The 13,257-nt window shown below is 36.6% G+C and overlaps 1 protein-coding gene, 1 long non-coding RNA gene and 1 other non-coding gene across 6 annotated transcripts; 2 read left to right on the top strand and 1 right to left on the bottom strand.

Annotated features, from left to right (window-relative positions):
- The first annotated feature begins 5,039 nt into the window (after window positions 1-5,039).
- TRNAR-CCU (transfer RNA arginine (anticodon CCU)) lies at window positions 5,040-5,112 on the top strand. Its single transcript has one exon. It is a non-coding gene; the product is annotated as a tRNA-Arg (tRNA).
- A 180-nt stretch (window positions 5,113-5,292) lies between these two features.
- LOC131315373 (protein NETWORKED 4A-like) lies at window positions 5,293-11,262 on the bottom strand. Of its 4 annotated transcripts, none has more exons than XM_058344551.1 (4): window positions 10,960-11,262; window positions 8,952-9,004; window positions 7,996-8,107; window positions 5,293-7,265 (listed from the first exon to the last, which is right to left on the bottom strand). In XM_058344551.1, the coding sequence occupies exons 2-4, from the start codon at window positions 8,964-8,966 to the stop codon at window positions 5,584-5,586; spliced, it is 1,809 nt and encodes a 602-aa protein (XP_058200534.1). In that variant the 5' UTR covers window positions 8,967-9,004; window positions 10,960-11,262; the 3' UTR covers window positions 5,293-5,583. The 4 variants fall into 4 exon arrangements, with proteins under 4 accessions (XP_058200534.1, XP_058200533.1, XP_058200535.1 ...); XM_058344550.1 differs by lacking the exon at window positions 10,960-11,262 and adding an exon at window positions 10,224-10,363; XM_058344552.1 differs by lacking the exons at window positions 8,952-9,004; window positions 10,960-11,262 and adding an exon at window positions 8,787-8,834.
- Window positions 10,317-11,131, top strand: LOC131315377 (uncharacterized). Its single transcript, XR_009196712.1, has 2 exons — window positions 10,317-10,389; window positions 10,950-11,131. It is a non-coding gene; the product is annotated as an uncharacterized LOC131315377 (long non-coding RNA).
- Window positions 11,263-13,257: the final 1,995 nt, after the last annotated feature.

The following is a 13,257-nucleotide window of genomic DNA, read 5'->3' as shown; positions in this document are numbered from 1 at the left end:
GCACCTGCCCACCTCCATAGCTCTCTCATGCAGTTTCTCCCATTTGCAACACCAACCCCTGCTTCATAACCTAAAAAAAAGAAATTAACAAAACTAAGAATATTATCAAAATAAATATTTTATTTGTCCTACCGCATATTAATTTGACGCAACATCAAAAAAGCAACAAAGACACAATCTTCAATTAGAATTGGAATTCCCATAAGAAACTGGAATAGAGATCATGTTGGTAATGAATCTAATGAGACAAAAAAATTATGTTTACCATAGTATTAGTTTCAAACAATGAGTTTCACTCCATCCACAACTCGTCAATTCATAGATTAAGCTAAGCCAAGCAAATTTGAGCCAATATGTACATAGATGCCTATGAAAAGGTGTTTTGGCACTTTTGGCGTACTATGGCGTGGCAATGGAAAACACAGCTGGCAAAGCATTTTGGTCATTATATTCCAACTAAATGTATAAAATATGAAGGCAAGCAAATTCAAAACAAAAAGGTTCTAAACGGTATCATACCACCAAAAGCTAATCCTTATTAGACCACCAAAACCTCAGCCATATGATTTCTCTTACACCAAAAAAAACCATTTGTAAAATAAATTCATGTATGATATTAAAACTTCGAAGTCATGGCTGAATGTAAATGTAATATAATAAGGAACATCTCTACCTAATTAACTTACCGTAATACAATGGAGTCTTCGGTCAAACTACAAAATTAATGCTGAAAGCCATGTAAGGAAATATAGAATCGCAAGACCAAAACAATTCAGTCTTAATGTACACTCCAATTACTTTATATTTAAAAGAGTTCCAAAATCCTTAGCAAGATGTGGGCACAAAACAAAATTAAATTTCGAATTAATACGAACTATGACTTCAAACTGAGTCGTCTCAATACCTACATTAGGAAGCATTTCTCTGACAAATCCTCTAAAGCTAGATTGCCAAATCTGTTTATTTCACCAAAGCCATGATCAATAAAATAACCCTCATACTGCAGTACACTAATTAATTCATGGTCTTTCATATGGCATCCATTATACAGGGCCTTGCTATGAAAAAACATAATGTTTAATTAGTTGGCGACAAAGCAAAACTATGTCAATAAAATGCAGTGCACTATAATAGTGATTACATAACATAAACATAAAAATATCTCACATACCTTGTTCAAAGATAAGTTTTCGGTATATACATCTAGATTGGGTTTCACTGGTAATGGTTGTTGAAGACAAATGCTAATGAAAAAATTGGAGTTACAATTGGAGATCTCTTGGAGTTGCAATAGGCAGTTCCTAAACGTGGTTTGAAGGGGATAAAACCCTACGGAGGATTTGTGGATGCTTTTCCGAAGGCCAACTCTTCATTTTCAAAAAGTGGGGGGGGGGGGTACCGGCAGGTTTTTAAAAAATACTAAGGAGTACATTTTACAAAACCAGTGAAACCAAAGATATCTTATTTCTAAGTTCATTTAGTACCTAACTTATATTCAACATTGTCCACCCCACAACTTACCAAACGAAAGAAATATTAGAGGAAGCAGAATAAAATAATAAGAAATATTGGCATATGAAAATTCTTTTCATCTTTCATTCCCAATGAGAGGTTCCAGGAGACACAAAGCGTTCAGTTGTAGCTTTACTTCAATTCCGTTTTTTTTAGAACCTTGTATACCAAAACAAATATAAATTTAGTGATTCATCACAATGAGAGTTCACAAACATAAATCAAAAAATAAAGTGGAATTGCACCTAGAGAGGTAATATGCATTTAGAACAAAAACATGTTGTTTGTTTTACTTCAAAAATTTCAAATTGATTCTCACCTAATTGCCCACTGATAGTTGTCTAATGCTTTCATTGAATATTCGGCATAATTTCACACATTTTTAAGGCACAAATAGATCTTGTTGCTCTAAATATCCTACTTTAAAGATGAATCATCCGATTTCTAATTTGGATTTGAGAGGCTTCATTCCAATCATAGTCCGATTTTAGATGTTTGACTTGCCCTTTTCAGTACCCAGTCCGGCTACTTTTTTCCATGATTTTAACGAACACTTTTTTATGCCCACAAAAAAAAAGGTTTCATTTTTAGCACAGATATCACAGCAAATTCCATATACTTTTAGCCCCCACCCCGAAATTAATTATTAGTCTACTTGAATTACCTGTTTGGTTGGTTAAAATTGGGATACACATCCATTTCGCCTCCTGTGACCTCGCCGGACCCTTTAAACCCTTTACTCTCTCATTTCTGTTTTGAAAAAAAAGAAGGAAGAAAGTAGCTGATTGGAATTACCACAGAGGGAAAAAACCATATTCATTAGATCAGCCTCCCCTCCCTTTTTTGAACAACATCACTAAGTTTTGCAAAACACTCTTATTATGAGAAATTCATCAAAGATGCCTTTTATATTAAAAATCACATGCGAGTACACTTATCAAGTCTCCAATAAAATAACCAAACAAACTAACCCTTTGTTAAGGTTAATCTTAACAAAGATAAAATTACGGAAGAAGACCACCGGCTATACTCCAATTAAAATTGCGAAAGATAAAATTAGAAAGGAAATAGAGCTAATACTACCTAATCAAGAACTTAAATGTTTAGACAGCCAATATGAGTTCTTCACCAAGGCTTTTTATCACACATAGCGATCACGTCTTTTTATCAAATATGTGTTTTTTTTTTTTTTTGTCTACATTCAAAAAATGAAAAAGCAGATTTAGAAGAAATAAAAAATCTCACCAAACTAACCGTCTACCTTCAATATAGTAAAAATTCATAAGCATGCGAATGGATAAATGTAAACAAAAACTTTAAGTGTACCTCAATTTTACTATAAACTTGTTAGGTAAACCTGCTGCAAAACAAACTCAAACATCATAAATTAATTTAGAAATAATCCCTACGTAATCGAGTTTTGATGCAATTAATAAAAAAGACCTGAACAGAAAGACCCAAACAGGAGCACCGGAAGAATAGAACTTTGTTGCCATCAACGTTGTTGGATGAACTCATATTCATGTTGCAAAAATGTGAACAAAAAACCCTAACTGAAGAGGTAAAGGACCTCTCAATTTTTGAACTACGGTTGAGAGAGAGAGAGAGAGAGAGAGAAGGTTTCAAATTTTGAACCAAAAGGAGAAGGGAACAAAATTAGGTTTTGGAAAAGGAAATAAAATTAAATCAAAATCATACCTCATTACTGATTCATCTAATTCTATATCAGGGAAACATTCAAGACTAAAAAAGGAATATAGAATGGAGGGCAGAGATTTATGCAGAATGAGGGGATAAATCTAGAGCGTTGGTTGTCTATTGGATTCAAACACAGCTCTGTTTTATTATATAGATGTATAGCAAATTATAAAAGGGATTGAGGTTTTAGGAGTGTGAGCCCTGTGCTGTGACCTCCTATTTTAATGTCCAACATCATGATTTTTTTAAGCTCATTTTTTGCGGCCAAAAACTCGTATGATTTGCCCTATCCGATTGGATTTTGTATTCTTGGCTCTCTCCCTCGTTGAATAGGTTTGGAAATAAGGCAGCTGCACTCGGCCAGAAACACATGTGGTCACGCAGGGGCAGATCCACCAATTTGGTTTCGATACTTCTCCTACTCCTACTCCATTGGGGTTCCACAAGAAAATTTTACAAAGTCTTTGTGCTAATGTTTTGTCAGATGATAGGAAATTCACGGCTCCGCGCAATCTCAAGCGTTCAAAAGTGTTTTAAACTATCCGGATTAAAAAACAATCTATTGACATTTATAGATTATTTATTACCGTTAACGACCGAGATTGAGCATTGTAAAACTTATTCACAACTCCTCAGTGAATAAGTTTTTCTCATCTTAGATATCATATCCAATCCTAAGATAAATATATAAAATGCAGAACTAAATTTGTGGAAAAATCGCGGTTAGCTAACTACTAACCCAGTCCGTTACAAACAGATAATCGCCAATCGGGAAGAAAGAAAAGAAAATAAATCATCCCATAATACCCAATTGAAAGGCCTAGCTATGGTTCAAAGAAAGCCAAAAAATCATCCCGCAGCTTTTCACCCTTGTTTTTTTCAATCTCTCTCTTTTCCTCCGAGCATTCAAGGTACAACAATAGCTTATACTAAAATGAAGGCCTTTTTTTTTCAAAAGCAAAAATGATACAATCACACTCATTTACACACTCACATACAAAAGGTTGTGGGCTCCACACACACTGCATACATCTAGTGTGTGTGGGTGTGTAAAGTGAGTATGGTTGTAGCATTGTTGTTTAAAAAAACGTACTGCATCAAATTCTTTTCATATTAGGTGAAAAGCCCACATTTTCTACCATCATTTATGGATCCTTCTGTACATTTATTAATTGCAATAATCCAAGCGGCACAACTCGCAAAAAAGTATATTCACGCATAAAATCATGAGCAATGCTACTGGTATAACAGAAGTAGGCACAGACAGCCCGTACAGCGTGCGTTTGGGCCCGTCTCAGGTCTAACAAAAATAATCGGAACCGCTCATTTTGTTCAATATATTTTGCTTAAGGCCTCCGTAAAAAATCAGCTCTATCCGATATCAATAAAGGCGTTTACGAAGCATCCAAAATTGCTTATGAAAATTTCTAAAGCGATTTTTGACGCTTCGTAAATGCCCTTATCGATGTCGAATGGGGCTGATTTTTTACGGAGACCTTAAATATAATATATATTAAACAAAATGAGCGACTCTAATTATTTTTATTGGACCCGAAACGGGCCAAAACGCTCGCTGTACGCGCTGTCTGTGTCATTTCTGCTGTACCAGCAACATTTCTGTAAAATCGTAAGGTTCCCATGTGGGGTGGGTAGAATTAATTAATCTCTTCGAAAAAACAGATTTGGTGAATAAAGAGGTCACGACACGTGACACTTATTTTGTCGGTGGGGAAGGAAAAAAGAAAGTATAAAAGCAAATGAGAACTGCGCTATCACAAACAACAACAATTCTTATAAGAATTAAAAACTCATGTTTTCTTTCTAAGAAAGCGCCTGTAGCTCAGTGGATAGAGCGTCTGTTTCCTAAGCAGAAAGTCGTAGGTTCGACCCCTACCTGGCGCGATTTCCTTTTATGTGTTTTGCACCTGCCCCGAGACGCAATCCAGACACTGCTTTCCATTTTTACGCAATAGAAATAGCATTCAAATCTTTCAAACCCAACCCGGGCGAGGCCATTCACCAAGAAAAAATATCTTTCAAACCCAACCCGGGCGAGGCCATTCACCAAGAAAAAATGGGAAAGAGTCACCCAAACACCAAAATCATAAATTACAAACGCGCATTATTACATAAGCGAAGCAGCCCAATACTGCTACTGCCCTTAATGGCAGTTTAGATGGTGTATGGCATGTAATGTAAGATAAATAATGCTTCTGCACTTAAAGAAACCGAAGAACCATGAGGCCACTGGGCCATTCCTAACAAAGGCAAAGCACACAAATTTCTCGAGAAAGGAAACTTGGAAAATGAATCGAAAAAAGGAAAGGCGACAAACTCCCGGAAAGATGAATATACCCAACCTCACATCTAAAACTAGGAAGCCATCACAGGAAGTCGCTTGTGCCCAACAAAAGCCTGCCTAAGCCAATGATACCCGGTTCTATAATGCTCTAGAGAGAAACACAGTTGCCGTATCGCCTCCCGTTTCTCCTCTGCTCCTTCCAATATCTCCTCCCTCTGCTTCTCCACCTCCTCCTCCAGTTCCCCAACTCTTGATCTCAGTTTTTCCACAAGTCTACGTGCGCCTTCAGCTCCAGCAATCAACTCAACATGCTCCATGTGCAAATGCTTCAAATGCCGGTCCAGATGTTCAATTTGATCATCTCTATCGCGTACCTCTGCAACTAGTGTGGTGATTTTAACATTAATTTCTTCTTTCTCCAACTCAAATGCAACTTTCAATTGCTCAATTTCAGCTTGCAGCAAACATTCCATATCTGCTTTTCCAGCCTTGACTCTTTTAACCTCCTCCTCTAGAGTTTGACAACGTAATTCCCATTCTTTGAGATTATCCTCCAAATAAGTTTGTTCCTTTGACAATTTAGTCAGTTCAGCCTGAAGCCGCACGTTTTCTTCAGACAAGCTTTTGTTGGCGTTGGAAATCGTTTCCCTCAACCCCCTAATCTCTTGATCACGTTCTGATAAATTGGCTTTGTACCGCGCAATTCTATCCTGCAGTTTTGAAACTTCTTTGTGGTCCTTATTAAGCTTGGCTTTCCACGTAGAAAAATCTTTCTGAGCCAATCCAAGTTTATCTTCCAAGCGTCGAATAGAGGATCTGCTATTCTCAAGTTCATGTCTCAAATTTGCTACTTCTCTATCTGAACCTTGAAGCTTTTCTTTTGTGATTTTCAGCTCTTCCCCAAGTTTCTGGTCTAAAACTTCTTCCTTCAACCCATCAATTATGTCTACAACTTCTGTCGACTGTTTTTTCTCCATCTCCAAATCGGCTCCAAAAGTCTTGACATCTTTCTGCCTTAATTCAACTTCAGCTTCCAAATTTTTATCTTCTTCTTCATGGAATCTGTTTTCCTGTAGCTCAAACCTCAGCCTAGCAATCTCTTCTTCGTAAAGCAGAATCTTTTCTCTTGCATCTCTCTTTCCCTCCTCCAATCCCTCACTTCCATTGAATAGATAATGTGAATTCCCATTTCTTGTTCCCCTTTTAGAGCTATCTGTACTCTCTTCCTGTTGCATCCGGAGCTTCTCTTTCACATCACGAAGCTCAACCTCCAATTCTATAATCTTCCTACGCAGCCTTCGCTCCTCACCATTTCCCGATGCAGCTGAATAACTGGTCACTGAGGAATCATCTGATTCCGCCTCCGAATCCAATGTGGATGAGTCATCACCTTCTTTGTTGTACACATCAGAGCTACTCCCACCAGAACCAAGGAAAAACTCAAAACCAGCAGCTCTAGGGCCAGATTTACGCCTGCTGATCCTTTGCTCAGGAGAAGGCCCCGAGGAGGGTGGCTCTGAACCACTGTCTGAGATACCTGAGCCCTGGGATTGGAGATCCGAGGGAATGCTCCTCCGCAATTCTCCAGTAAGGTGATCGTAACGCTCAGCCAGTGAGCGGTACATGCGGTAGAATTCCTCGACTTGAGAAACCAATTCTGGTCTCTTCCGATAATACATCTCAGCCTTTTTAGCAAATGACTCTCCATCCTCTTCAATCAGTTTCAGCATTCGTTTGATGCTCTGGTCCATATCTGAGATCAATGACCCTTTCGTCATTTTCATGTTTCCCATTGACTTCTCAAAAATTAGAATTTGCAATAAAAACGAAATATATAATGATATAATAGTAGGTCTTATTCGAATTAACCCTCCTACCACCCAGAATTGGTGGCATCACCACTACTCCTGGCCTTTTAGTGAACTGTGGCTATCATTTTCCAGTGTCGACACCTACATCCCCCTTTTATGGCCAATATGTAGTTGACTGTCACATGTATCAAAATACCACTAAACTACACAACGAAGAATGATGATTCCCGACAAAAACCGTCCATGAAGGAAAAGATGCCACGGCCAGCTGAAAAATTATGCCATCTTTGGTTTATGCACAAGAAAATTAGATGGGAAGTTCAATAAACAAAAGGCAAATAAATACAGTGGCGCAAAATTTCTATAACCACCAGAGTTTCTACACAAGAAATTTGTCTGTCTTTCAGAATCGTATACAATCTATAGATGAATATGGGGCGGAATAAACAGGTCTTAGACTCTTAGGGAACTATAAAGTTCGCACTCTGGTCAATTCAAGGCATCCATCATAATATGTTGCAGAATCAGAAACATATCCGACTTTTCTAGAGCTATTTGCTATTGACACAGCATCTGCTATTTCAGCTTTTCATCTCTTTGTTAGGTGCTCATGGGGTAGATAGGCATGCAAAAAAAAAAAAAAACCATAAAGACACAATATCAGTTGCTTACCCTCTAGATTTTCCGCAAGCCACTTCGAGTTCTTGGGACTGATGTGGCTATCCCACAACCAGGAATGTGACTTCTTTGACTCTGTCCTCTTCATGTTTTTATTTGCCTTAACCTGAGATAGGCAGACCCAAAAAGGGAAAGAATATTAGCCATTTCAAAAATAGCATTTTCACAAACCTGAAACAGATAAATGCATATTTATGTGTCAAAAAATATGTAATATGTGCAATATACATTTCTTATGAGAAAAGTATTTTCACCCACTGGCATCATAGGATGAAGGCCTCACCATAGCCTATAAAACCAAAATGGGCAATTGTTTCGGAATTCTAGAAAATACATCTCTTAATCTACGAGGACGTTAGAAATTTTAATCTAGAAAGTAGCATGGTAATGAACAGGATTAGTTACATCTGTAGCTGGACTAGTTTCGGCGGGTTGTCATGAGCTGTATGGAGTATGCCTACTATGGTTAGACATAAATTTTATTCCTTTTTCCACCTACTAAAGAACATATCACTCCACGGAAATCAAAGTGATGAAATGTTAGGCCGCTTGAATCGAGAATTTCATCTACCAGCTTATTTGACACCCACGAATCTGCTAGCTGCATACGATGCTTACAGTGGGCATAAGATTTCCCAGAAAAGGTCATATGTTAAAAATCTAGAACCTCCTAAGTCAAAAGGCAATCATTAAAATTTCTAACCATGAAGAAATTAAAAGGCAATCATTAATTGCTGAATTTGCAATTAAAATTCAACACCAGGAAGAAAATCATTCGAACTTACTGCAATTCCAAGGTTTCCAATGATAAAGTTTTGTGTACCATAGAAATGAGATGGTGTACCATAGAAATGAGATGGAGCTAGATTGCCTACTTTTGGACTGTAACATCAGACGATATAGTGAGGACGATATAGTGAGGTAGAATTTAGTACAAGTAACTTGCTTACCAAAGATGAAGCCATTTGACAGAAAGCTAACACTTTTGAGATGGTAAAATGACCTGGGTAAAACAAAAAACAAAAGAAAATGGGGTGGATCATTCACAGAGCTACACATAACTTAGCTTGAAAAACTTCAGCACTACCTATTATAACTATAAATAGAAGTTATCACAAAAATAACAGATTAGTATCAGCGTGCAATGGAATAGTGCTATGTCACTCTAGATTGTTGTGTTATGCAAGTCTGCAAATTGAATATAGCAATTTGTTAACTTCAGGTTGGCTTCTGTTGGTGACGACCAACACAATTGATTACGTGTTACAATTCTCATGTCAATTAACCGTCGGAGAGGTCAAAAACATAAAACACCCATGAAGATCTCAGCCCAAAGTAGCATTACAATAACAATGAGCATTGGTTAGTCTGAGGTAAGAAAAAGAATAAGATTGCTTGTCAAATATAGAAGTATAGTCCAATTATAGGATCAAGGATGTCAATGGAATGTATTAATGAGCATGAGAGCAACCATTTTGCCATTGCAATTGAATAAGAATGTTTTGATTGAGAAATGGAAAGTAAACAAATTACAAATAAAAACCTTAGGCTATGTTTGGAACTTAGGGAAAGTGAGGGAAAAGAAAGGGAAGTTAAAAAAAATTTCTTTGCCATTGTTTGGTTACAAGAGAAAGAGAAGAGAAAAACAACAAATTCTGGAATTGTGAATAGTAAAAAATTTCCTCTCATTTTTTTCCTTCCTTTTGTTTCCCTAAGTTCCAAACAGAGCATTAATATCGGTTATAGGGAAATTTATTACTCCGTATGATGATATTTCATGCCAACCGAGACTGACATGTTCCCATGTTTTTCTCTCTAAGGAACAAGAAAATTCCGTTATATTGAAACAGAAAAAAATTACAAGGGCAAATACAGAAATACAACTATAACAACCAACAAAAAAATACAAACAAAATGCTTCAAAATGTCATCTACTAATGAGGTCCTATTCCTCTAAGGTTCTTATTTTTTAAATACTTACCTTTTGCTCTTCAAAATAGATCATTCTCTCACAATACATCGTCTTTAATTCAAAAAATTAAAAATAAGTACTGCTTATTTTCTCAGCGGAACCGACCCTGAATAAAACATGCACCCATAGAGCCCAAGCCCAAAGTCAGAGCAAAAAGGCCTTGAAAGCCTTTGAAAGAGTGGGCTGCGAGAGTAGGCCGACAGGCCCACAAACACGCGTCATCGAATAAGGTTAGAGAACCGACACGCACCTCGGTTTAAGTGGAGAGTGGTAGCCACGCGCCTCTAAAGCGCGCCAACCTCCCTTCGACAGAGAGAGAAATATATCTGGATAGTAGTAGTATTTTAATTTTTTTGACCCCAAATAAATGCACAACTGTCCCAAGCGAGATTTCCAGCTATATCCAACGCGGTTCGGTTCTCAATCTGAGACAACCAAAATAAACAAACAAAAATACTCCAGTTAATTACGGAGTATCTGGCTACAATAGTTAACTATAGTAGTAATTAATAAACGAAACAGGCTGATTAACCAAAAACGGGAAAAAAAAAAAATGAAGATGTCACATCGGAACGAAATTTCGTCAATCGTCATACACAAGATTCAGTTGAAACGGTGCAAATGGCAATGCAAATATCTGACCCAGTTTCTTTGATTTTCCCTTTCGAGTACCTTCCGCTTCAGAAGAAAACTAAGCCAATTTTGGGAAGACACGAATATAGATGAATTTAGCAGACTAAATTCACACGAATCGGAACGACAGAAGGTGATAGCGAAGCTTTGAAAGTCCAGATTTCAGAGAGAGAGAGAGAGAGAGAAGCACGCTGGTGGGAAAAGGTCTAGATCATTTAATTTAACAGTACTTTTTGTTTAAATCCATAATCAGAAAGTAGATAGTACAAAAAGAAACGATAGATTAAAAAATTGAGATGCCTATAGTAGTAGTAATTGGGAAGAATTGGAAGAAAATCTAGAGCTGGTCTGACCTTTTTATCGAGAGTCTTGTAGTGCAGTTGGTCGGTGAAGGTTGGAGAAGTTGAATCCGGCCAAGAGATACAAAAGGAGTTGGAAGCACAGAATTCAAAATTCCGGCACAGGAGAGAGAGAGAGAGAGAGAGAGAGAGAGAGAGAGAGGGCCCGATTGGGGCTAGTTTGGAATCAACAGAGGAAAGGGAGGGATGAGGGTGGAAAAAGACAGACCTTGATTTCTCATCTATCTGATGATGCCTTGCTCACAGGGAGATGGGATTTTTGGTACTCCATTCCAAAGTCAATACTAGCACTTTCTTGGGTCCATTTTAGTAGCAAAAGCGATGTATTTTATGATCGGTCATAAATAATGCATTTCAGGTGATTTTTGAATAAAATTTTTTTTACTTAGCAGCCCTCTTTTAGTAGAGGCAGCATGTGGAGAAAATTCATTTGCATATGTGTTGAGCGATTTTTTGACCGTTAAATTTAAAATATGAAAAAAATCGTACAATTCAATGACCGAAAAATAATTCGGCACAGAGGAACGGAGATTTTCGGGATAGATTAGATCCCATTATAATATATGCAACATCATTGAGATTTAAACACATATGAGTAAAGGAATTTAATACTACTATCACAAAGTCTTTAGGACAATAGGGCTTTTTCGGCCTAACTTTGTGCTGCCAGTCTCAAAGTTAGTACTTTCATTCGTTCCATTTATATTCAAAATGATTCAAACACATAACTAAAGCAATTTAATACTTCATATATTGAGTGAAATTTTGTTCATCCTTTTTAAAAGAAGATAAACATTATTCTCTCTGTTATTGATTGAAATGGTATAGGTCTCACTCGTGCTATACACTTTTTGATAAGCATGACATCACTTTGTAATTAGATTCACACTATTTCAACAAATAAGAATAAGGGTAATATTTATCCTCTTAAATGGAGGGCGAACAAACTCAACTCCTCCATATTGCATAGTTTTAGGGCCTCGTTGTCCTAACTTTTTGGCATTTTTTTGTTGTCATCTTATATAATTTTTTTTTCTTCGATGTATAGTTTTACATGATTAATATTCTCACTGAGACAAATAATGTGATGTAAAAATTTGACTTAAATCTAGTAACAATTTATAAGAGAAAATAATCAAAAGGGCCATACGAATGAGACGATTAGAGTAAATTTTGCTCGCTTATATTACTCTTATATATCCTCCATACAACTACATTCATTGTGATACTTTTTAAGACGACGAGAGGTTTTTTTCTAACTAGTCCATACAACTGATGGTTCTAAATTTTTTACTCATTCATCAATAAATTTTGTAAGGGTAAGGATTTTTCCGCGTCATTGTTGACGATTCTACCCAATCACATAAAAAAAACATCACTAATCTTTCTTCCCCCTAATCTACTATTGTTGTTTTTAGGCCCTCTATGTCTTTCGTTTTAACCATTTGAAAAATGTGAAAAAATTCACACCTCAAGTGCAAGATTTTTGCAATAGAAATTTGAGAATTGTTTCACAGTAGGAGAGTGGAAGTTTGGGATCTCACCGTGAGAGTACGATAACAGTTTTGACATTAACAACACTCTATTTCTTTTCTTCTTTGATTTTTTATGGGTAAAAAAGGTATATTAGTGCCGGCTGAAGGCTATAAGTGGAAATTTAATTACTCGGGAAAATACTTGGCTTTGGTAGGACGGGAAGTAATTTTCGGTAGGTTAATAATCAATTCCACTTTAGAAACCGACTTTAATTTAAGTGGCCCCCCTAATCTTAAAAGGAAAAAAAATGAAGTGGGACCTACTCGATTTTTAAAGTAAGATTCACGATTGAATATTTGATGTTAAGATCTGCCCGCGGGAGAATACGGGAATTACGTTCGTATTTGAACCACTTGCTGTAACAAATAGTAAATGTATACCAGATTGCAGGAGAACTATTTCGGAATCTCATCCTAATGATTTATTGAAGTCGGTTTAATTTATTTATAAATTACTTTTAGGAATTCTAGGAAAAAAAATTGATCATTCAGATATTGGTGAGGGCTTAATCGATTTTCGTCCCTGAATTAGCGATGGTAGAAATTGAACGGAATAATCGAGCCTTTGCCGATATCTAAACAAGCTGTGTTTTTACTGACTCTTAAAAACACGTTCTAAACAAATTTTATGGTTCCGACCATTTATGTGGAATGATCCCACACAATTTGGTATACATTCGAGGTATAGTTTTTTTTTTTTTTCTATTTGGAAGGCACTTATGAATAACCAATTGTTTATATCTGATCTTGTTTTATA

Source organism: Rhododendron vialii, chromosome 13a (assembly GCF_030253575.1).
Source record: "Rhododendron vialii isolate Sample 1 chromosome 13a, ASM3025357v1".
NCBI lineage: Eukaryota > Viridiplantae > Streptophyta > Magnoliopsida > Ericales > Ericaceae > Rhododendron > Rhododendron vialii.
Note: the sequence above shows the minus strand (reverse complement) of the source record. Positions and strands in the feature narration are given on the sequence as shown.

Coding starts and splice junctions, on each gene's coding strand:
- LOC131315373 (XM_058344549.1), bottom strand. CDS start 8,650: ATGACCTTTTCTGGGAAATCTTATGCCCACTGTAAGCATCGTATGCAG. Junction 8,108..8,572: donor CGTGGGTGTCAAATAAGCTG/GTAGATGAAATT, acceptor TGCCTATCTCAG/GTTAAGGCAAATAAAAACAT. Junction 7,266..7,995: donor GCTTGCGGAAAATCTAGAGG/GTAAGCAACTGA, acceptor CATTGATCTCAG/ATATGGACCAGAGCATCAAA.